This window comes from Chelonia mydas, chromosome 2 (assembly GCF_015237465.2).
Source record: "Chelonia mydas isolate rCheMyd1 chromosome 2, rCheMyd1.pri.v2, whole genome shotgun sequence".
NCBI lineage: Eukaryota > Metazoa > Chordata > Testudines > Cheloniidae > Chelonia > Chelonia mydas.
This window is the reverse complement of record NC_057850.1, coordinates 207,295,913-207,321,103: the sequence shown is the minus strand read 5'-3', so window position 1 is coordinate 207,321,103 and position 25,191 is coordinate 207,295,913. Positions and strand designations below refer to the sequence as shown.

The 25,191-nt window shown below is 40.7% G+C and overlaps 1 protein-coding gene across 8 annotated transcripts in view; it reads right to left on the bottom strand.

The window, feature by feature from the left end:
- Positions 1–25,191, bottom strand: part of CRPPA (CDP-L-ribitol pyrophosphorylase A) — a 180,140-nt gene that overhangs the window by 50,162 nt on the left and 104,787 nt on the right. For 4 of the 8 annotated variants that reach the window (XM_037890588.2, XM_037890589.2, XM_037890591.2 and 1 more), the window contains exons 8-9: positions 24,244–24,336; positions 16,233–16,364 (exon numbers count right to left, since the gene is read on the bottom strand). In XM_037890588.2, the coding sequence (XP_037746516.1) occupies positions 16,233–16,364; positions 24,244–24,336 (225 nt within the window). Of the gene's footprint in view, positions 1–4,205; positions 6,234–16,232; positions 16,365–24,243; positions 24,337–25,191 lie in introns of those variants that run through there. The other 4 variants (XM_037890592.2, XM_043541121.1, XM_043541122.1 and 1 more) reach the window with 2 other exon arrangements.

Sequence of the window (25,191 nt, the reverse complement as noted above, 5' to 3'; positions counted from 1 at the left end):
ATCTGGGTGCTAGAGACAGGAGCACTTCTTAAGCTGTTTTCAGTTAAGTCTGCAGCTTTTGGGGGACATGTGTCAGACCTGGGTCTGTGTTTGCAGCAGGCTAGCATGTCTGGCTCAAGAAGGCAGGCTTCTGAAATCCCAAGCTGCCATGGAAAATGGGCTCAGAGGTAGTCTCAGCACATCAGGTGGCAGTCCTAAGGGTGTTTCTGTGACCCAACCAGTCACAGAGGGAATAACAGAACAGGACAATTTATTGAGTGATCCATCCTCTGCGATCCAGTCCCAGCTTCTGGCACTCAGAGGTTTAAGGACACCCGGAGCATGGGGTTGTGTCCCTGATCATCTTGGCTAATAGACACTGATGGACCTCTCCTCTAGGAACTTGTCTAATTAGTTTTTTAACCCATTTGTACTTTTGGCTTACACAACATACCCTGGAAACAAGTTCCACAGGTTGATGGTGTACGTGTAAAGAAATAATTCCTTCTGTTTTGTTTTAAACATGCTGCCTATTAAATTAATTGGGTGACCCTGGTTCTTTTGTTATGTGAAGGGGTAAATAACACTTCTATATTCATCTTCTCAAACCATTCATGATTATATAGACCTCTATCATACCACTTATTAGTTGTGTCTTTTCTAAACTGAGCAATCCCAGTCTTTTTAATCTCTCCTCATATGGAAGCTGCTGTTCCATAACCCAAATCATGTTTTGTTGCCCTTCTCATATGTTTTCCAATTCTAATATCTTTTTTGAGATGGGGCAACCAGAACTGCATGGCAATATTCAAGGTGTGGGCATACCTTGGCTATATATAGTTGTATTATGATTTCTGTCTTATTATCTATCTCTTTCCTAATGGTTTCTAACATTGTTAGATTTTTTGACTGCTGCTTCACATAGAGCAGATGTTTTCAGAGAACTATCCACAAAGACTCCAAGATCTGTCTTGAGTGGTAACAGTTCATTTGGACACTATCATTTGGTATATACAGTTGGGATTATGTTTTCCAATGTGCATTATTTTGCATTTATCAACATTTTAATTTCATCCACCATTTTGTTGCCCACTCACCCAGTTTTGTGAGATCTTTGCAACTCTTCAGTCAGCTTTGGACTTGACTATCTTGAGTAATTTAGTATTGTCTCCACACTTTTTCACCTCACAGTTTACCCCCTTTTCTAGATCATTTATGAATGTGTTGAACAGCAAAGATTCCAGTACAAATCCTTGGGAGACCTCACACTTCATCTCTCTTCATTGTGAATTTATTTCTACTCTTTACAGTTTTTTTTTTCTTTTTGGCATAAAGGATCTTTTATTAGCATTTCACATTAGGAAACTAATCCAGACTAGTGTAGGTATTGTAGCAATGCAAACATAGGACAGATGGAAATTCCTCATTTCCTTTTCAAGCATCATTCTTTGTTTATGTAAGACATACTAAAATCTCATTACTTATTATGTTTGTACTGTGACCCATGTATTCATATTGCTGTCTCTCCTTGAGATTATGCAGCACAATAGCTCTACAAACAGGAAGACTTGTATATTCACTCTTTTCATTAAAAAGAACAAATATTAGTTGTCGTCAGTATCTTGTCAACAATTTAAAAAGGGCCATCAACTTGTACAAATTAATATTTAATTTATAGAAGCTTTTTTAAAATGCATACAGAAAGCATTTGTTCTACATAACTGTTAGGAACAGTCTTAAGTTACGTTCTTTGCTAATTCAGTTTGGAAAATAGTACTATAATGTTGGCAAGCTCTGGAACATTTTCTATTTTGATTTGACACAAGAATGCAGTACCATACCACAACATCTTCCACAAAAGAGAGAAACAAATACTTTGCCCTTAACTATTACTCTGTCCATGAGCCAGCACTACTGACCTTGGCTCAGGTGCCTTTAATAAATATAAACAAGCCAAACCCCCTCTACCTCCCCCAAACTATGGGATCCCTGGAGCAACCCAGGGCCTGATTCTACAAACCTTCACTCCTATGCGTCATCTTATTTACTTCACTGACTCCACTGGGACCACTTATGAGAATATGGGCTTACCAGACTGGGCCCCAAACATTGTCATCCTCTAATCTCTTACTTTGGTCTCCTGAAAATGTACATGTGAAACTAATTCTTGAGATATTAATCTTTCTTATACCGTATTTGCAAGCCTATATAACAATAAATAAAAGTTTGGGGGAAGATGCATTTCCCTGAACTATTTTTGTTCCTGATTTCTAATAGGGCCCTCTTAACGTTCATAGTATGACACATTTACCTACCACAGAGATGTGTTAAATAAGTTCACCACCAGAAAGTAGATGGAGTATAATTTGCACCACTTTAGTCATTCTGAAGTTATTTACACTAAGCTTTTCATTAGGAACTACTTCTATTAATATTTTCAGGTCAATAGAATCGTCACATTGACTATTGGTAAATTCAGTTTGCTGAACTTTGAGCACTACAACACACATTCATAATTTTCAATATTTATTTGAAGATTGTATATATTTACTTGAACTTTGTAGTATTTCCTCAGTGAGATTAAAATACAGGTCAAAAACATTTTCAGTGTCCCATCTATCCCTGATAAAACAATAATTGTCCCATCCATCATGCCAAGATCTTATTATGGTTGGTTCTAAAAATCTTAAAAAAAAAAAAAAGCAGTGCTGACTCTATTTAAAAATAGATGCAGTGGTGCAGTCTCAGTAATGACCATTCAGCCAACTGAGGAGTGATAGTGACAAACTCCAAAAAGAATCCTGCTATGATGGACTGGGAAGTAGGCACTCTGGCCTAGTAGTCAGAGCAGGAGTCCGCTCTAGTGGGCACAGCATGCAGCCAGGTTGGGGAACAAAGCCAAGGGTTAGCACCAGAGTCAACTACCAATTACCAGAGCCAGGGGTTAAGCCAGAGTCAGAAGTCAGAGCTCAGGGTCAGAGCCAGGACTGGTAAATGATGATTGGAGATGAGGTGTAAGTAGGGTGACCAGATAGCAAGTGTGAAAAATCGGGATGGGGTGGAGGGTAATAAGAGCCTATATAAGAAAAAGCCCCAAATATCAGGACTGTCCCTATAAAATTGGGACATCTGGTCACCCTAGGTGTAAGGGTAGGAAGTGGAGGAGAGGCAAGGATCAGGCACAGAGCAGCAGCAGGGTGGGGACAGGAGTGAGGCAGGAGCCAAGAGTGGAGCAGAAATGAGGAATATGGTTGGGTGTATGAAGTGGGCACAAGCAGGGACCGATGCAGCCACAACCGAAAAGCACCTTGTTGCTTGACAACTTCCTGTACCTCCTTCTGGCTTAAATAGTATGGTATGGTTGGACCAATCAATGGAGCCGGGCGATCCTCCAATCAGGGCTCCTGTGGGTGGTGCCTTGGCTGAGAGTATAATCCTACTAGCTTCTTTGCCCACTAGGTTTCAGCAGACCCTGGGTGGAGGCCAGCAGCTGTCAGTGGAAGTCTAGATCAAGACAACTCTACGGCCACTTTCACTAGAAGAATAGTGGCTGTGGCCAGATTCTGAGTAGTACCTCACAGTAGTTCAATTGATTTCAATTATACTATTTTTGCAAAGTCAGGGTAGAAGAATCTGGCCCTAGATAGAGACCCTTGACAATGGAAGATTGGGGTTAGGAGGGTTAAACTGAGCATGAACATGACTGAGTGTGTGTCATGGGGGGAGGTGGAGGGTAAGTTAGTGTAGATAATCTTCATGTCTTCTGAAGAGATGCAGAGTAGACCCTATTCATTCAGTAATTCATTGAAACTACAATACAGAAACATATCTCCTGCATCCCTCAGAAGCAGTGCAAAGGCTTGGGGAAGTCAAGGATAACAGAGCAGCTTAGGGAGAGGGACGGAGCCTGGGAGTGAACCTGGAGGGTTGTTGGGTATGGGTAGGAGAAGTATGGAACAGGTTTGGTTGTGGGTTTTTTTTGTGGGGGGGGCGGTGGGGGGGTGTTTGAGTAAGAGATACTGTGCAGGCACATGCATATGCATGGAAACATTGAATAAGTAACAAAGTCAAAGGCAAAAGCTCTGCCAAAAAATGAATATGCATGCTGTTGCCAGTACCACACAGGTTGAATCAAATTCCAATGTAAACAATTTACTTTTATTCTTCTACAAAAAAAAAAGATTCTGCTTGGTGGAAATTCAAGGATCAAAACACAGTCACAGTTATAAATCAAGTATATTTACTTAGCACATTGCAAAGTAATGAGTCTGTGCCTCTTAATTCTAGAAAGAATGACTTTTCTGAACTGGTGGGAAATTACATTGCACGGAATAATATAGAGTAAACATTATTTAAAAGTATGGATAAAAGTGGCCAAAACAAATATCAGTTCATAAGAATGTTTTAAAATCAATATAATTAGTTCAGACTGTGAATGTTGGAAATTCTATGAATGATAATGAAGTATTTCTTCTTTTTTTTTTTTAATCCAAGCATCTGGTAGGAAATACCTTAAAGAAATTTGTTCATATTGAAATGTAACTGAAAATGTCCTAATCAATATCCTTTTCTTCTATAAAAACTATACAGAAGTTTCTGAACACGGAAGTAATTTTAAATTAAATCGTTTTTGTTACAAATGTAACAATACACATTTTATACCTAATAGTATAGCAAGGCTGTCTAAATTACAGCAGCGCATCCCTCCCTGCTTATGGACAGCAGCACTGCTCAGAATCTCCAAAGTGCTACAAGCTGCAGCCCAGCTCCCGCCATACCCTTCCCGCCCCCCAGGGAGTGCCCTCTAGGTCAGAGCTTGTAAGGGAGTCTCCTGAGGACAACCTGATGCTCTCCCTCAGTTTCCAGAGGGAAGAGTTGACAAAAGCCAGGTGGAACTGCTACAGTGTAAATCTGATGGCCCCATCCTCTACGCAGGAGTTTCAAGAGCTACCATAGACTTATGGCTGCAGTAACAGCCACACTGCCACTACATAGTTTAGTGGGGGATTTGTCCCTGTCCATTTAAATGGTTGAAGCATTTCATAAGCCCTGCAGTTAAACACAGGAAATATGACAACAAAAAACCTCATGATAAAAACTCAGAAATATAAATCAGAAAAAGAGGTTAAATGGTACAACCTCTTGTTGTTTAAAACAGTATAAACTTTTAAACCCTATTTAATACATTTAGTGTTTGGTACAATGAAATTAATGGAAATTATTACTAATACTGCCTGAAACAAATCAAGATTGCATAGGCATGCTACAGTAAAGTCGGTGCAGAAATTCAACTGAAGCCAGAAGGAAACAGAAAAATGTCTTAATGTGAATTTTTAGGGACATGAAAACTCAATTTTAAAATGACTAGAGTGGTGAAAATTTACCAGTTACAGATTAAACAGAGTATCATCTATAATATTCTCTCCCTAGCTATGCCCAGATTTTAGAGATTGATGCTTTTATTAGCAAAAGGATGTTTAGATGAGATGTCACGTACATTGAGCCTGACTATCTCAACATAACTAACTATTGCTTTTCACCATGGAGCTGATCATGAACTCTTCCTGCAACTGAGAAAAATCGTCATTGTTAGGAATAGTATTTTTATCTGTAACCAGTTGGTGAGGCGATAAAGTTACTGTGAATATAAATTTCAATTTCAATACAGTTTAATGTGCAATCTATAGGGTTGAGAATATAAGTACTGGAAACCAAATAAAGCTTTATAATTTGATCAAAATGTTAACTGCTCTATAAAAGCAGAGAAAAAGAGTGATTATCTCAAGTTAGTGAGGAAAAAGTGTTACAACCAGCTCTTTTTCATTTATGTGGATATAAAAAAAGACACTCAGTACAAGACAAATTTCAGTAATAGTCTACAAAGAAAAAATACAGACAGTAAAGATAAAAATACCATATCCAAAAATGAGGATTCTTCCCACTTACTGTACATATTTACATAAAGATATAAATAACAAAAATCTGTATACTGTATTAGTTTAAGTACTTGGTTCAGTGTATACAGCTATTTATTGGTTTAAAAAAAGTCTGCCACAACCAAATAGTTCACCTGCAAATTCAGTTTGGGTTCAATGAACTGATTTGTTTTTAATCTTCCTGGTCTGGTCCCTATGTATCTCCAGTACTGAAGGAGCACAAATGAAGGTTTAAACCAAACACTACAGCACCAACAATCTGAAGTGAAAGTGCCCATGAACAAGTGAGACTGACATCACTGGATTCTGTTGTTCATGCTGAGTAAAATGCAAAAAAACAATAGCTAAAAATAATTTGTTGGCAACTGGTGGTTTTTTTTCCTATAAGTCTGTTATTTTAAATACCTCTTAATAACAGAAATATATAGATAACATTCCAATACTAAAACCTTTCAGTGTATTGAAAATATTTCAGAGTAACTACTTACAGATTTGAAGATGAAACAGCTCAAATTTGATACTCTCCTTATTTATTTTCACAAATTGTTCCAATTCAGTGTTTATTTCCTATCTCATTAAACTATCAAACATAATTACAACAGACACATTTTTGCAGCTTGCCATCTTTATGTGCTGTATATTTTCCTTTCTTCTATTTATCCTGGAATTACAGCTCTCAACAGCATTTTTTTCCACATTTCCTTCTCTAAAAATCTCAAGATTCAGAACAATGCACACTATAAAAAAAAATCTAGGTAGCATAACCTTGTTTAAACTTCATGAGTAAGAAAGCAAGTTTATAAACGGGGTAGTCACAACATTATTTTTATGACAAGTCCATATGCCTTGATCATTTTGGCTGACAAGGTGGTGGGAGAATTCTCAATTGGCAATTAAAAGTTTGATAGTTGAAACAAGTCTAAAAAGGTCATGTGTAGAGACAAAAAATAGTAATCTCATCATTTTCTATAGAGCTTGTTAAACTCCTAGAAACACTAATAGTGGAGATAAATTGAGCAATTCTCTGACCTTTCCAAGACAAAAAAAAAATTGGATAATTATTTAGTGAAAACCTAAAAGATTACCAATTATTTCTCTCAGCAGCTCATCTTACTCAGATTGGCAATGCATAATCACAGTGAAAAGTTTGTTTGTGGGATGCTTCATCTGAGCACTTGCATTCCTTTATTAAGATTCCATAGTTGTAATGCACCAGGTAATTTATTGTCTGCTGTGTAATGTTCACAGATGTAGAGTTCTCGATAGACGCACTAACTAATACCCATAAGGGAAAGGAAACAATGCTTAACTAGCAGGGTGATGGGCAAGCTGATCTAAAGCCAGTCCTTATAATTTCTATTATTCTGCAGGACTACAGACATTTAGCTGTACATCCTCTTGTGCCACCCAGCCAAACTCATTCGTGCAGCACTCAGTTCCAGAATTGCCAAAAAAAATCCTGAGTCAGACCCAGAGCATGAGAGGTGGCCCAAAAATCACGAGGTTTATTTTTAAAAAGAACATTGTGTAGTTTGGTGTGTCTTAATTTTTGTCCTCATCACCCTCATCCCTCCGAGTGTGTGTATGTGACAATTAGTGTCACTAACTCGCCCAAATGCATATAACGTGATTATGGTCCCTGCTGCAGGAGGTCTCACCCCCACATCTGCCTGCCAAATCAGTTCTGTCCCCATAGCTCCCATATCAGTTCTGCTCCACTCTCACCTGCCCCAACATCAGTTCTGTCCTCCCTGCCTCACCTCTGCTCCAGGGGCAGGACCAGCTCTAGGCACCCGCAAAGCAAGCACGTGCTTGGGGCAGCCCATTTCCAGGAGCGGCATTCCGGCCATCCTTTTTTTTCAGGGCAGTTGCGCTCTGGGAGCTGCGCCACTTAGACAGGGCGAGGGCACCACACCCCCGGCTGTAGTGGGAAGGGGAAGCCCCAGCCCCGGGATGTTGAGCTGCCAGAGCCCAGCCGCTACCTGGGGAGGAGCGGGCGAGTCCTGCCAGGGAGCCAGCGCTGCACCATTTCATCTGCGCACTGGCTGCTGCGCTGCCTTGTGCCACCCCTTATAGCAGGGCTTCTCTGCACAGCTGGGCGGGGAAAGCCCCTGCAGGTGCTGGGAGAAGGTGACATCACTCCCTCCACTTCCAGCACCACCTGTGAGCCCCAACCCCACCTGAGCTTGGGGCGGCAAAAAAACTAGAGCCAGCCCTGCCCAGCGGTGTTGCAAGGAGGGAAAAGGAAGGTGGGAGAAGCTGTCTTGTCATCTCACAGGAGAAGAAGGGAGCAGTGCCATCCTAACCTAACTCTTTAGCTTACCCCTCCTTCTCAGAGAATGGTGTTGGCTACTGAGGGGAGGGAACAGAAGCTCTACCTGCTTCCTGCAGCAGCTCTGATTGGCTGCTCTTCATTTGGTCAGGTCTAGAACCCAAGCTGCAGTCACCAGGGAGCTGGCATCTCCATGCTGAAACCCCATGGCAGCTGTAATCAGCTTCCATTCCACTGCCCATGACCCACGGTGGACACAGACCCTGGGAAGAGTCACCTCAGGAGATCTGATAGCCAGCAGCCTCATGGCTTCTGATAGGTTTACATAGGGCAGTGAGCCAAAGGGGCATTCCAAGAAGTTTCCAAGCAACCATGTGGATCTCCTATAGCTGCCACGACCACTCCTGCTCCTTGTTCTGACCTCAGCTTGATTTGGATTTCGTCTCCTGACTTGGAACCTGAAACCTTCAGAGGAGTCCAAGAGAGTTAAGTGCCTTTGACCACTGGTATCATTCCTGGCCTGGAACCTGACCATGCGTTCATCCGCTACTCCCCGCCGCAGGTTTGCCCCTGCTCTGACCTTGGCCCCGACTGCTCTTGTTAGGGTCCTGACATCCCCAGGAGTGAAGGAAAGCACCCAATCAGAGGTGGTTTTCCCCAAGGCAGGGCTGAAATTCGTGAGAGGGCTAGAACTCACATCATTGCAAAACTGGCTCCAGCCCTGGCTAAAATCTTGTCATTTGTGGGGGGAAAAAATTGTGAGAGCTAGCAACGAACTCTCCAATGCTTCCTTTAAGCAACATTAAAAGCAAAGGGACTTAAGCCCATACCTATGTGCCTTGATCAGTCATTTCAAGCATAGTAACAATTACAGATAAATTCATAATTTAGGTCCTAACCATTCCTTTTTTTTTTAATCTCCCCGCAACAACTACACATTCTTAAATATACTTAGTGCTCTGAGTATTTGCAAATAACAACATGCTTTGTTCAGAAAGCGTACTATCACAAAAATGAAGTCGTGTGGAAGGCACCTCCTTTGCCTTGCTGGGCTCAGTGTTTCCCTCTCTGGTAGTGGGGGGCGGGGATGCCTGGAGTAAATCAGTCCAACTCCGGAGAGTTTCAGAAGGATGTGCTGGCTGCTGCTTCCCGCAGCTCCCATTGGCTGGGAATGGCGAACCGTGGCCATTGGGAGCTGTAGGGGGCCGTGCCTGCGGACGGTCAGCGTCCGCAAAATGTTTCACAGCCCCAGTCAGCTTACTAAGGTGTCACTAAGGGCAAAGTTTGCCTTAATGTCTACATACAAAACAGTTCTTAGGGATTTTTTGCTGAAAAAAGATGCTATTGTACCTTTGCTGCTTTTCTAAATAAGAAACTATTTTTCCCTATTAGTACAGGATATTTCTCCAGCAGGGAAGGTCAGTTTTGATTGAACTCTCTCTTCTTCAAAAAGCACAGAACACCAATTGCAGAATTCTGGATAAGCTTAAGCCTCCTTTAGCACCCCAAGTTAGATGCCACAGCACTACAGTTTTGGACACGTGGTTGATGCAAACCATTCTACAGGGAAATGGGAAATTCTGATCCCTAGTTTCAGCTCTGAGCAGAGGTCTATGCGATCTTTGTCATAAAGTGACTTTTATGGGTGGGAGCAGAGCTCCCTCTGGGCTCTCTCCCCAAACCTCGCATCCGTGACTTTCTTTTGGATAATCTATTGTCCCTTCACTGGTACTTCTGCGAGGATGAGGCCCGAAAGGAGCTGTACTCTCTCCTGAGGGCACTTCATGACAATGGGAGGGACTGCTCAGATTTTGCAGCATTATCAGCCACTACCTTGTCTAGCTTTTCTCTGAAAAGGAGGGAACCTGTAAACTTGACAAAGAATAGGACCTGCTTAGAATGAGTATCCAACTTTCAGGGTCGGAACCATAGATGACACCTGGTTTCTGAGCTGGAAGCCAGGGCCCTGGCTGAGAACTTCATTGCATTCATTGAGGCATCAGCAGTGAATGCTGTTGCTAGGGAGATTTTCTTTAAAATGGAGTCAAAAGTCAGGATGATCCCTGTCCTTTAGGGCTTTGAGATCTTCCAGCCAGGAAAGAGATGCCCTTGCAAAGAAGGTAGGTGCTACAGACACTCTGAGAGAGACCGGGGAGGACTCAGAGTCCTTCTTGAGAGTGATCTCTACTTCTCTGTCTATTGGGTCCTTAGGATAGCATTCCCCTTCTGAGAGAATGACTGTATCCCTTGCTAGAAATACTACAGTGGCATCTACCTGAAGTAACTCAGAAATAGAGGCCTTTGGTTCCTTTATAGAACCTGAGGTCATTTTTATTAATGTGCTTGCCCTAATCAGGCTTGTTCCATTCATCCCTGACCATGTCCTCAAAGGCAGACTGCAGGGGAATTGTAGTCTCAGGGAAGGATTTTGAGGGGCAAAATTTACCCTGAGGCTTGCTCTCAAGAACCTGTTCAGGTTGGATCTGAATCGTGGAGACAGCCGTTCTGAACATGGCCTCAAATTTCTCACGGGGGGGAAAAAGCTCGTGTTCCCCCCCGCAGTCCTGTTTGGATTCAGAGTCCCATAGTTCGCCTTCCTCAATGGAGAAGAAGAAAGAGGAGCCAGAGGGCTCATTCCACCAAGATTTTTTGCAATTTTTCTTCCCCTTTTTTCCCCCCTTTTTTGATTTCTTTGCATGCTTTGCAGGTGTAGGAGCTCTGTTGTGGCTTTGAGGCCTTTTGCGGCTTGCCTTCTATAGAGCCTGAAGCCCTCAGGAAAGTCCTCTCTCTGATTCCTCCCCCTTCTTGGTCCCATTCCTATGCGGGTGGGACTCATTACCAGAGCCCTTCTGTTCAAATTGGGAAGGATGAGGGCTGTTTAAGAGCCCTGCAACTTTTCCCAGAGCACTCAGGACTCATTCTAAGACTTGGATGGGGAGGGATCTGTGGTCCTGCAAGTCCTTCTCTTTGTTCCCTGGGGACTTACCCCCTGAGTTGGGTGGCTGGTGTCCTTCTCTTTATAGCCTTTCACTGATCTATTCTTCCTGGTCCATTTTTTCCATGCTGGAGCCATGGCTGCTTTGGTGAGTATGTGATCCCACCTACCTGTCCCTCTCAGCCCTGAGACCTAAAGCAGTTAGGGTCAGCTGGCTGGGTACAACTCACCATCTGCTGAGCTTGGGAAGGCTGCCTGACAAATGGAGCACTTCTTGAATCTGACCCGGTGCCTTCTTGGTTGCTCTGCCATGCCTGTACAGGGGCAGAGGAGCTGACAGAAGATGCTGCAGCGGAGGCTCAGAGAGAATTGAACCATCAGGCTGCTTAAGACCGACCCAAGGAAGAAGAAGAAAGAAGCCTGAAATAGAGAAACTGATCACCACTTCCCCCCAGAAAGGGAGAAAAATAAGGATAGAAATAAAAAAAATAGGAACAGTGTAACCGCCAACTGACCACTGCCGCAGAGAGTGGGGGAAGTGGAAGCAAAGGGAGTGTGGCCAGGCTGTGAAATACCAAATCTCTGATCGCCTCTGTGAGCTGCAGAGTCGAGGGGAGGAAACCAGACATGCAGAATTGTGGGAGACGATGGGGTGCAGAAAAGAGACTCAGGGAGCCATGTTCCTCTGTGAGGAAATGTGAAGAATTGTCTCTCCATACATCTCTCCAAATTCTGCTGAGTTCCAGTTCCTTGGACCCTGAGGATTGCTGGCCATGGCCCTGTCCTACACCATGACCCTGCAAACAACCCTAAATATTTGACCCTAAGTATAAAATGAACAAATTTACTAATTAACAATATGACTTTTTTTTTTAACTCCTTTCCGGGGGGTTGGGGGGAAGAAGGGAGGGGGTTGAATTCAACATTATATTGTGGATTTCAGTAAACAAGATTTAATTTGTGTTTGCCCATGTTCCACAAGACTGTGTCTTGGAAAATATGTGTTTGGTAAGTAGTGAAGGAATAAATTCCATGTAATCACTCAGAACACAAACAAGAGTTGTTGCTAAATGAATCCAACCTTTGTATCAATATTATTATTTTAGAATTTCATGCATAGTTATATTGATAGGTCACCCTTTGTTTACAAGCACATGCTCTTTTTGAATGACTGACACAGTATTTACAGGATACAGTACAGATCATTTGTACCAGTTATAGAGGCCTTTAGTTTTGCTTCACTGTTTCTGAGTAACTCCCTAGAAATCTTTGGTCCATAAAAAATATAACTCTTTAGTAAATCAAAAAAATTCTCAGCATCACTTTATAATTAGCAAACAAAAACTATACTTAAAAGCTGCAGGATACAGTCCATCCATCCAAAACACTGGTTCAGCAGCTGTTCAACTCTCTGGGATTAAAAGCAATTCAAATATTTTGTGGTTATGATCTTTGCCTGTAGCAGACATAATACAACTATTCTTAACTTTAAAAGGATATACTTGGTATGCTCATGTCCCATATTTGATCCATCTATATATAAGAAAGGGCACTCTGATATATCCTCTAACAGGAAACTATAACCTGCACTTGAAGGATGATGGCCTAATAGGTCCATATTAGACTTAATTTTTTTAGTGCTTACTGCCTGCTTGAACTCCTCCAAATGACATTTCAACAGTTATATCAGTGTTTCCTGACCCAAGGCTGCCAAAGTCTACACTGAAAGAAGCACTGCCTAGTAAGAACAGGAGGAATTTAGAAAGCTTTATGACACCTGATCTCCCCCTCCCTCTGATCTCCCCCGCCACATTAAAAGTGTGCTCCCACAACAAAGCAGAATGTGGTTATCTGCAAGCCACCCATATTCTGTCCCCACAACCACATTCTCCTTAATCCAGACGGCCATAGGGCTAGAAGTAAAACTAAATTTCTTACCCCTTAATAGTTACATTTATTTAAAAATCATTCAGAAAGAGTTTAGGAGTTGCTACAACCAACTAACTATATGACTGTAAAAGATGCTACATTACACTGTAATTTATAAACTTCTTAAAATGAAGATCTGCTGCACTGTTTTGGCTCTATAGGACCCATTATGATCATTCATGTAAATGTAAGTTAAATTATTTTAAAGTTCCCTTATGTTATAAGTAGTAACAGATTAACAGAGATATTACGTTTCATTATTTAATACAGATTTAGGGATTTCTTAATATGAGGATTAGTGATTTGAGACCTTTCTGGAGACCTCAAGGTCCTCAAGGAAACCATTTTGAAGCACTTGGAGGAGAGGAAAGTGATCAGGAACAGTCAACATGGATTCACCAAGGGAAAGTAATGCCTGACCAACCTGATTGCTTCCTATGATGAGATAAGTGGCTCTGTGAATATAGGGAAAGCAGTGGACATGATATATCTTGACTTTAGCAAAGCTTTTGGTACAGTTTCCTACAGTATTCTTGCCAGCAAGTTAAAAAAGTATGCATTGGACTATAAGGTGGATAGAAAGCTGGCTAGATGGTTGGGCTCAACGGGTAGTGATCAATGGCTCAATGTTTAGTTGGCAGCCAGTATCAAGCAGAGTACCCCAGGGGTCGGTCCTGGGGCCGGTTTTGTTCAACATCTTTATTAATGATCTGGATGATGGGATGGATTGCACCCTCATCAAGTTCACAGATGACACTAAGCTGGGGGGAGAGGTAGATATGCTGGAGGGTAGGCTAGGGTCCAGGGTGACCTAGACAAATGGGAGGATTGGGCTAAAAGAAATCTGATGAGGTTCAACAAGGACAAGTGCAGAGTCCTGCACTCAGGACAGAAGAATCCCATGCACCGCTACAGGCTCGGGACTGACTGGCTAAGCAGCAGTTTTGCAAAGAAGGACCTGGGGATTACAGTGGATGAGAAGCTGGATATGAGTCAGCAGTGTGCCCTTGCTGCCAAGAAGGCTAACGGCATATTGGACTGCATTATTAGGAGCACTGCTGCAGATTGAGGGAAGTGATTATTCCCCTCTATTCTGCACCGGTGAGGCCACATCTGGAGTATTGCATCCAGTTTTGGGCCCTCACTAGAGAAAAGATGTGGACAAATTGGAGAGAGTCCGGTGGAGGGCAACAAAAATGATCAGGGGGTTGGGGCACATGACTCATGATGAGAGGCTGAGGGAACGGGGCTTGTTTTGTTTGCAGAAGAGAAAAGTGAGGGGGGGATTTGATAGCAGCCTTCAACTACCTGAATGGGGTGTCCAAAGAGAATGGAACTAGGCTGTTCTCAATGGTGGCAGATGACAGAATAAGAAGCAATGGTCTCAAGTTGCAGGTCTAGGTTGGATATTAGGAAACACTATTTCACTAGGAGGGTGGTGAAGCACTGGAATGGGTTACCTAGGGAGGTGGTGGAATCTCCTTCCTTAGAGGTTTTTAAGGCCCAGCTTGATAATGCCCTGGCTGGGATGATTTAGTTGGCGTTGGTTCTGCTTTGAGCAGGGGGTTGGACTAGATGACCTCCTGAGGTCTCTTCCCACCCTAATCTTGTAAGATTCTAGGGCCTGTTTCAGTAAGTTTATGTAAATCCTTTCATCTTGTGAATTACAGAACCAGTAAACAGAAAAGATCTTACAGACCTATCTTGCCTATATAGCTTCGATGTACAGAATGAATGATAAGGAAGTTTATAATTTCTGGGGGGCAAAAAATCACTCAAAGCTTAAACCTAGCATTCAAGTTATGCAAGTAATATAGTTGGTTTACAATAGATGAGTCAGTGCACACATGTATCAAAACAAGATTTAATCTTTGAGAGTCTGCTAAATATTTTTAACTTTTCAGTTAAAAAAGTAATGCACAGTAGTTACTTTCTAAGCAAAATAGTTTGTGATTAAATTTTTATTTGCCACCATATTTAAAGATACCCTGTCATATTACATTTTGAAAACCTAAGTCATTCTGAAGCCCTATGTGCAAAAGGTGTTTGAAACCACTAAATTACTTTATTTGTGGTTGTATAATTTAATAAGGGTCATCTTGATTTTTTCGCTCCAAATTTTATTTCAAAATAACTTTTGACCTTCATCTGAAACTTTGAATTTTAAATTTCATCTTAGAAGGATTATATAATCTGAAAATATACATCTGAATAAAATACATCCTTCTACAGAGGGGTTGATAATAGAAGTTAACAGAAGGATTACAGTTATTTATAACAGTATTCCTATAATAACATTAATAAGTCTTTAAATATAAGTGACCTGATTTTCAAAGATATTAAGTATCCACAACTCTCATTAAAATCAATGGGATTTTTGAGGCCTCAGCACTTTTGGAAAAAAAGGCTAAAATGTTATGAACTATAGTTGTGATTAGTCAGCCACATCTAACTCTAAACTACCATATTCCAAACATTCAGTAAAAAATACATTTATTCCACTTATTTAAACATCAGTTGAATATTGAATATTTGCATCTCTTAACTGGTGGCTCTATGAAGCTATAAAGCTGCCAGCACAATGAAAACTATATATGCACTAGTGGCAAAGTAGCCTACTCTGTTTTGTAAGCAGAACATATCCCCAAACAAAAAGGTCAATTTTAAATAGCTTTTCTAAGTACAAAGATGCTGTAGATTGCCTTGGCAATCTACTGCTACTGGAGATATGGATACTGTTTGTTTCACCAGTTATATGCCATGCCCTTTTTGTTACCTGAATACCAAACATTGTTCTGATGCAGGAACGGAACACACTTGAAAAATCAATTTTGATTACAAATACTTCTAATATTTTCCATTTTAAAAAGCTGCAAATGCCAAGTTTTAAAAGTTAACAACAGGAAAAGAAAGGCTCAAGCATGGTCACGATTTTTTTTTTTTTTTTTTTTTTTTTTTTTTACTATTTACCATTTTTTCTCTCTAATCAAATCACTTACATTTTTGCCTGTAACCAGAGGCTCTACTGAATATTGAACATGAACAGGCAAGAATCTTTTCAACAAAACTTTACCTTGTCATATTTATTTCCCTTTGATTTTTTTAAATGAAGAAAATTCTTATAATTAATCATATAGTTTACAAAAGTAGATAATTTGCAGGTATAAAGAGAATTACATACCTTATTGTAATGGATGAGAAGACCATAAACCAAAATATTTTTCTTTTTCACTTCCCTTGCAAATTCCTTTATCCAAGACAGTTCTTCCATTCCATTGCTGAAAGACATATTTTCTGAAACATTCAAGTGGACCTGCAAAGGGGTGCAAAAAGCAAACCATTACTACATTATATTACAAAATATATTCTGTTAGATCTCCAGATTTTTTTAAAAAATTGTTAGATAAACACACAAATAATATAAGGTGGCAAGGGATTTATTTATAAATTTGTATTAATGTCATGCTCCATGACTCAATTATTTAATAAGAGGAAAACTTTTTCAAAATCTAGATAAATCAACATGCCAGAAGTGATGGAATCTTTAAAAATTTATTAATTAAAAAATAATCTCTAATCTCTGATCCATCTTTCATGCAATTGTTTAGTATCAATGGATTCACAAATCGAATTCTCATCTGAAGAAATCAGAGAAGAGTACAGATGTTTTCCTTTAACATCTTTTAGCTTTTCAATGTGGAATCATATTCTCAAGAATATTTGCTGTGTCTGTTCTCTGTCTGGGACATTGCATTTGTAAGGGCTTGTATACATTACTCGCTGGATCGATGGGCAGCGATTGATCCAGCGGGGGTCAATTTATCGCGTCTAGTCTAGATGTGATAAATCGACCACCGAGCGCTCTCCTGTCTCCTCTGGTAGTCCATCAGGACAAGAGGCGCAGGTGGAGTTGACAGGAGAGAGTGTCAGGCATTGACTTACCACAGTGAAGACACCGCTGTAGATCTAAATACGTCGACTTCAGCTACATGAATAATGTAGCTGAAGTTGTGTAACTTAGATCGATCCCCCTGCAGTATAGACCCCTAAGTTGCATTCTATACAATACTGCACTTCAGCATTGTAAAGAGAAGTAACTAGTTCTCAAACTTTGACTCAGGCTTGACAACAATCCAACTATTTTGATCTTTACCTCTTCACAAAGTTTCTATTAAGCACAGAAAACCAAGATTGAAGAAGGACATTTCTTCATATAATGTTTTTCATATGATGCCACGGCTATGCTACTGGATAGTTAAAATGAGTGTCATAAAACACAAAAATAAAAAGCTATTTTGCAGAAAATTCAAGTCCCTAAAATCTTAATGGGACTTTGTGTTGTTGAAATACTTTGATTTGAGATTGAGTTTTGTAATTACCAGTCCTGCCTACCTTTCCTGATGGAGGCAAGAGCTAGTAAGTCATGCCTTGACAACACTTGTGCCTTTCTTCTGCTCCACTTCAAGCCTTACAGAACCCTCATTACTGCTTCAAAAATATATTGTGTGTCTATATCGATGTCCATCAACATGACATGTTTAAGAAAAGCTAAAGTAATATTTTTAATAAGCAGAAACTCACAACTACAAGGCACCTTACACTAAAGGGAAAAAGTGTTATGAATATTATTTTGAAATAGGGGATGCAACATCCTCTACCTGCCATCAGGGAAAGGACCTGATTGTTGAAGATTATGACAATGTATATTACATGAAAAAAATGTGCTCGTGTGGCACTGAGTCTGCACATTCACAGTACATTATCAAATCATGAAATTCAAGAGTTAATATTGGTGATGGAATCTTATCTTCATGACATTGCACATCCTGCATATTTTATTATATGCATTTTACAACATAAACAGGATTATATTCTACTATATATTTAACCAGAACATTAAGAATAGAAAATACCACTACTGATTATTATAGCACCCAGCTCTTATATAGCACTTTTCAGCAGTAGATCTCAAAACGCTCTACAAAGGAAGTCAGTATCATAATCTCCATTTTACAGATGGGGAAACTGAAGTACAGGGAGGTGAAGCAACTCGCCCAAGGTTACCAAATGGGCAATGGCAGAGCCAAGAACAGAACTCAGGTCTCCATCGCAGCCTAGAGTACTAGTGCTCTATCCACCACTTCAAACAGATATCGTGGGGGTCACTAATGGGCATTGGCTGGGTACACGATGAACATGGGTTAAAGCCTGGGGAAGTTCCGCAGCGAAGTCCCAGCCAGGACTCTAACTACTAAAATGATTATCTAACACTTAACTTAATGGTCCATACCTAACAACTAACTACAAGGGAGACAGAACAATGGGGTCTGAAAGAACTGCTAACGCTCTTGCGATGCAAGACAAGGCACTCCGACCAACCGCCACGGGTGGTAAGAAGGAACTGAGAGGGCATAGGGTTGGTGGCACTCAAGGAGGCACCACAGCCAACCTTACGGATACGACTAATACAGAAGTCTCCGACTGTGCATGTGGGCGCACACACACCTAGAATGGAATCAATATGAGCAAGCATTCGAAGAACAATCTGTGCCATTGTAAACTATTGCAGCTTCCCGTGTACCTGCCTGCAGCTCTCAACTTACTGTTCCGACTGGAACAATCAAGCCAACAGTCTGTGGTGAGTAACTACCTCTTAACATGTCTTTAAAAATTAACACTTTCCAAACTGTGCATGCATGTCCAGCACAGATATGTGGAAATGTGCACTAGAACACAATGTTTTCCTGTGCATGCTAAGAATGCAATTTTCAAACCACTCATAACTTTGTTAAATATAAATCAATTCTTTTAAAAATTTAGCTGAGGCACTACTCCTTAATGACAATTTACAAGCAAATTTTAAAACTTCTGCTTTTTTGAGAGACTCAAGTCAAGATAACGTGTAGTCAAAAGCTATATATTTTAGTCACATTCACAAAATTCATAAGAAGAGATTTTGCTGAAGAGATTTTCCTCAAACTTACCTTTGAACTAAGAGCAAATATTGGACATTTTGGCCCCAAAGTCCTCCACTCTCCTTCCTCCGTGCCCCCCCCCCCCCAAAAGTTTGAGAATGAAAATTGAGTTAAAATAGCAATCTTAACCACAGCTTTTGATAGTGGCAAAGGCTATAATGCATTAATAGTGAAAATGCAGGAAATGTATTATAACAGGTTTAAGCACAATACATTTGTCCAGTGAAACATATACCTACAAGTTTATACAGAGTTTAGAGCAGCTGTGTTAGTGTGGGAATAGAGATATTGGGTCCAAATAGCTGTTCGGCAGAGAGCTCATGTTTGGTGTAGGAGAGGTGGAAAAACTGTGTAAAGTTTACCTTTGTGCTCTCCTGTTCCTAGTCTAACCCCACCCTTCCCTTCCCTGTTGTACTGGGTTATAGCAGGCCAATCACTGTTCACTTATGCTGGTTACAAAAGGGTCCAATGGGCCAAAAATGTACTCAGGTACCAGTATGATATAGTGACATCCTGGCCACACCCTGCTACTGTATCAGTAAGGAGGGCAAGTGATGTAGGAGCCCCTATGCTGCCTGTACGCCACTAAAGGGTCACCCTTATACTGCGAAAAGGAGTACTTGTGGCACCTTAAAGACTAACAAATGTATTTGAGCATAAGCTTTCATGAGCTACAGCTCACTTCATCAGATGCATGCAGTGGAAAATACAGTGGGGAGATTTATATACACAGAGAACATGAAACAATGGCTGTTACCATACAGACTGTAACAAGAGTGATCAGGTAAGGTGAGCTATTACTAGCAGGAGAGCCGGGGTGGGGGACCTTTTGTAGTGATAATCAAAGTGGGCCATTTCCAGCAGTTGACAAGAACGTGTGAGGAATAGTGGGGGGTGGAGGGGGGGGAATAAACATGGGGAAATAGTTTTACTTTGTGTAATGACACATCCACTCCCAGTCTTTATTCAAGCCTAAGTTAATTGTATCCAGTTTGCAAATGAATTCCAATTCAGCAATCTTTCGTTGGACTGCCAACTCTATGATACAACCGCGTTTGCTCAAACACCTACAAGATCTCTATCAAGCGTTCTTACAACTACAATACCCACCTGCTGAAGTGAAGAAACAGATTGACTGAGCCAGAAGAGTACCCAGAAGTTATCTGCTACAGGACAGGCCCAACAAAGAAAATAACAGAACGCCACTAGCTGTCACCTTCAGCCCCCCAACTAAAACCTCTTCAACGCATCATCAAGGATCTACAACCTGTCCTGAAGGATGACCCATCACTCTCACAGATCTTGGGAGACAGGCCAGTCCTTGCTTACAGACAGCCTCCCAACCCGAAGCAAATACTCACTAGCAACCACACAACAAAAACACTAACCCAGGAACCTATCCTTGCAACAAAGCCCATTGCCAACCGTGTCCACGTATCTATTCAGGGGACACCATCATAGGGCCTAATCACATCAGCCACACTATCAGAGGCTCATTCACCTGCACATCCACCAATGTGATACATGCCATCATGTGCCAGCAATTCCCCTCTGCCATGTACATTGGCCAAACTGGACAGTCTCTACGTAAAAGAATAAATGGACACAAATCAGATGTCAAGAATTGTAACATTCAAAAACCAGTCGGAGAACACTTCAATCTCTTTGGTCACTCGATTACAGACCTAAAAGTGGCAATTCTTCAACAAAAAAACTCCAAAAACAGACTCCAACGAGAGACTGCTGAATTGGAATTTGCAAACTGGATACAATTAACTTAGGCTTGAATAAAGACTGGGAGTGGGTGTGTCATTACACAAAGTAAAACTATTTCCCCATGTTTATTCCCCCTCCCCAAACTGTTCCTCACATGTTCTTGTCAACTGCTGGAAATGGCCCACCTTGATTATCACTACAAAAGGTTCCCCCCCGACCCCAGCTCTCCTGCTGCTAATAGCTCACCTTAAGTGATCACTCTTGTTACAGTCTGTATGGTAACACCATTGTTTCATGTTCTCTGTGTATATAAATCTCCCCACTGTATTTTCCACTGCATGCATCTGATGAAGTGAACTGTAGCTCACGAAAGCTTATGCTCAAATAAATTTGTTAGTCTCTAAGGTGCCACAAGCCCTCCTTTTCTTTTTGCGGATACAGACTAACACGGCTGCTACTCTAAAACCTTATACTGCGGCAATCCTCCCCTCGCTAGCTAAATTGGTGGTTTGGTGCTAAGCAGTGCAATGCACCAGAGAATCAAAAAAGTTAAACACTAAAAAAAAAAGCAAAGTAATACAAAACCAATTCTGCCAGTGATCGGATTCTTTTTTTTATCAGAGAAGGTGTTCTGAAATAAGTGCAGAGTGTGTGAGAACTTTCTATTTATACAAAAAAGGAAATAAAAAGCTTGTTAGGGCGGAAGGAAAAACCCTTAATACAGGTTTTTCTATGTTAGATTAGAGGAAGTCTGCTGCTTCTTTTCACCTATCCCTTCCTGGCTCCATAGCAAGGGATAAGTTTACTTCTGGACTCAAAAAGGGAAATGTTTATCAGTCAACCAGTATCTAAAAAAACATAATGACCAATTGTGCCAACAGCCTCATAATACCGTAAGTTTTGACATTTATTTGTCTGAGAAATGTACGTATCCACTTTTACATCAAAAGAGCAATGTTATACAGAATAGTTTTCTAACACTTCATTCAGGTTCTGTAAGTTAAATTTATTTATTTTTAAAAATAAAAATATCAAACTGAGAAGAATTTCACTATAGTTGCCATTATTTAGGAGTACACCCAACACTGAATAATTAAAGACTGATGAAAGAAATTTCTATCCCCCAGCTATACCATCTGTAGTGAATTTTAGGGATCAGAAGTTTAAAGGATTTAAATAGTTCCCAGTGATTAATATGAGACAATGATTTGTTTAACTCTTTATTAATTAAAAACATATTTTTCAGACCTCTTTCCATTTTCTATTTCTGAAAATAATGTGGAAGCTCCATAAACCGAGAATATGAATAGGTAGCAATAAGAATTCTGGACAAAGAATTCTATACAAAGCTTTTTTTTTAAGCACCAGGTCTATTTATTTTTAGGACATTGCTCTATTTTGAAGAGAGACTTCATCTGCATCAAAACAGGCAATTTTGTGTATCTGTTATTAAGGCTATTCCCAGGCTATCTAGGCCAGGGATATTTAGAATGTACTGTGAGAATAACTTAACAGATGAATCAGATCCCGTAGTTTAAAATGTATCTTATTCTTCTTAGAAGGTATTAACAGTTTAACAATTTGGGATTGGGAGGCAGAGCAGAGAATCAGAGCTTCTGCAAAGATGGTGCCGCACCGCAGGCAGATGTCAGGATCTGTGTAGTTTGAGGGCAGAACCCTGACAGAAGTTTCCTTAGTGAGTTCTTGTAAGGAATTTATGTTCTCATATATTTTTCTTCAAACATTGACATGAGTCTGGTATGTTTTATTATTGCTACTATCAATCCTTAGCCCTTTCATTTTACACCCCAGACAAGAAAGAATTTAATACCCATCTGATAACAGACAACAGCCAGGACATCTACTGCAAAAGATTTTAAAGTTATCATGTTATCTGGCTGATTGATAATTCTATAAAGATTCACTCATCATGCTCCTCCTTGGGCTTTATATGTAGAGAAAGTGATTAAAGCAGTTATTCAAGGGATAATGAAAACAATATTCTGCCCCAGAGGGAAAGTATTTTGTGTTACCACATAGCTGAATAGTTGGTAAGAAAGAAGAGTCTTTTATGGAGGCCCCTAAATACTGGGTGCAGGAGTGAGAGATCTGGATTTTCTCTATTTCTCATAGGTAAACAGAGGAAGCCCACCTAAAACTTAAGAGGTTGGTACGCATGGAGGTCCCTACTGAATTTCCTCATAAATGTCCATAAGCAAGTAAACACTAAATTCTCAGATGCCAAGGATCAGCATTCACACTAGCCCACTGTGTGCAGTGAACACTTGGGTCAGATAAGGATGTAGTACTTGTGATGTGCTATTCACTTGGAAAGTGTTTTATAAACATTAACTAATGAATCTTCACAACATCTCTGTTAGTTGGTAAAGGATAAGTGATTTGTTCTGGATACAGAGAAAGTGACTGTCAGGGCTGAGACTAGAACTCAGGAGTTCTTGACTCCTAGCCTTACCCTTAGACAATGCAATCCTCTCCGACTAGCTGAGATTCTACTGCCAGTGGCTTCATGTATAACATCAACCTATATGTTTACAAGTACCTTACTCAAAGAATGATATTTAAAGTAACAGTCAGTTGTGATGCACTATTTCTACCAAAACCTTTAAGTACAATACAGCAGCATAATCCTTAGTACTAGGTAGAACTGGTAACTCCCCCGTCTCCATTCTCTCAGCAAGGCAGAAAACTAGTTCAGAGAACTATGCACAGCTGTTCAGTAGAAGCAGAGGCTTGCAGAGCTGCTCAGCTGCATGGAAAATGCTTGTCTCACATTTTGTGTGGATATGAATCCCTCTGCCCCTCTAGGTGTAGAAGCAGCATTCAGCCCAAACTCTGAAGGTATCCTCAGCAGCAGTAGCAAATGACCCATGTAACCAGAATGTAAGCCACATACAGATTGATAATATATACGCTTAGAAAGACTGATACTTAATGAAAGTTTACACATAGCTGAATCTATTATGTCTTAAGAGATGCAGGTAGGTAAATGACATTTTAAAATGATATTGTACACAGTTTTTCAAATTTCCCTGTAATACATGTGGCAGAAAATTATCATAATTTTAAAACTTTGATAAATCCACACAACATAACTAAAATGCCATTTATCTGACACCCGACTGGCTTGTTCCACACTCTTACAGAGCTCTATGCAATCTGAAGCATCGCCAGAATGAATGGGGCATAATAAAGCAGTGGGATCCACTAGGACTAGACACCATGAAACCTTCAAGAAAATAAAGTAAATTTTCAACTAATGCTGTACCTTTTATCTGCCTCAGCTTGGCTCCTGGCAGCATTAAGTACATATTGATGAAGTGCAATGACTTTTTATAATCTCATTTACAGTTCACCATTTAAAAACACTTAAAATCCCAAGGTGCATCACATGAAATATTTTATAAACTATACAGATTCTAAGAAAACCATTTTATATTTGATTAGAGGTTTATTATATTAAACTTATATAAGTTAACCTACCGAAATGAGAACAACTGGATGTAAAACAGAAATTCTTGCTTTTTCAAGTTTATCCACTAGTTGCTGGGTTTCCTTAATGTCTGATTTTTTAGCCTAAATAAAAGCAAATTTTAAAGTTACCAAAAGAAAATAAAGCAAAGCCTAATTCACAGAGTGCAGCAAAAGTTTCTTTTATCCACTGGAAAGGGAAATACACCCTTAATATACCTCTTATATTTGTAATGCTTTGGATTGGTGAAATTATAGCCATATATAGTGCACTGTCACAAATTCTGCTACATTCTAAGGCATATAAGTGACAAAACTGGAATCTAGACGTGGTTCAAATTAAATCCTTCCTGCTCCAGTACAGGATCCTAGCCAGAGGTTTAGCAGAATGGATTTGTCAGAGCCAGTAGGTACCAGCACAGACTGTGTGATGGATGCTGAGTTTGATGGCCATAACAACATTCTGAACCAGTCACATAGCCACGTGAGGCAATCTCAGTGGACTGCAATCTCTGTGGAAGCATCCATTACAGCAGTGGTTCCCAAACTTTAACAGCATGCGAACCCCTTTCACTAAATTGTGAAATCTCGTAAATTCCCTCCTAAAAATGAATATTTCCAGGGATTTAAGTTTAAATTTCCTCTGCACTCCACGGGGCTCCTGCTGCTGGACCCCATTGACCGCCCTGGTCAACTGAGCTCGGGCTGCAGGTCCCGCTGCCAGCCCCAACTGCCCAACCGCGCTCTCCCTGGGGCTCAAGCTGTCAGCCCCACACAGAGCACTGGGGTTCGGGCGGCCAGCTCCCCTGCTGATGGAGGCAGGGCTCGGGCTGCCAGCCCCAACCGCCCGGCCCAGCTCTCCCTGGGGCTTGGGCTGCCAGCCCCGCATGGAGCGCCGGGATTCGGGCTGCCGGCTCCCCCACTCACAGGGGGAGGGTTCGGGGTGCCAGCCCCAACTGC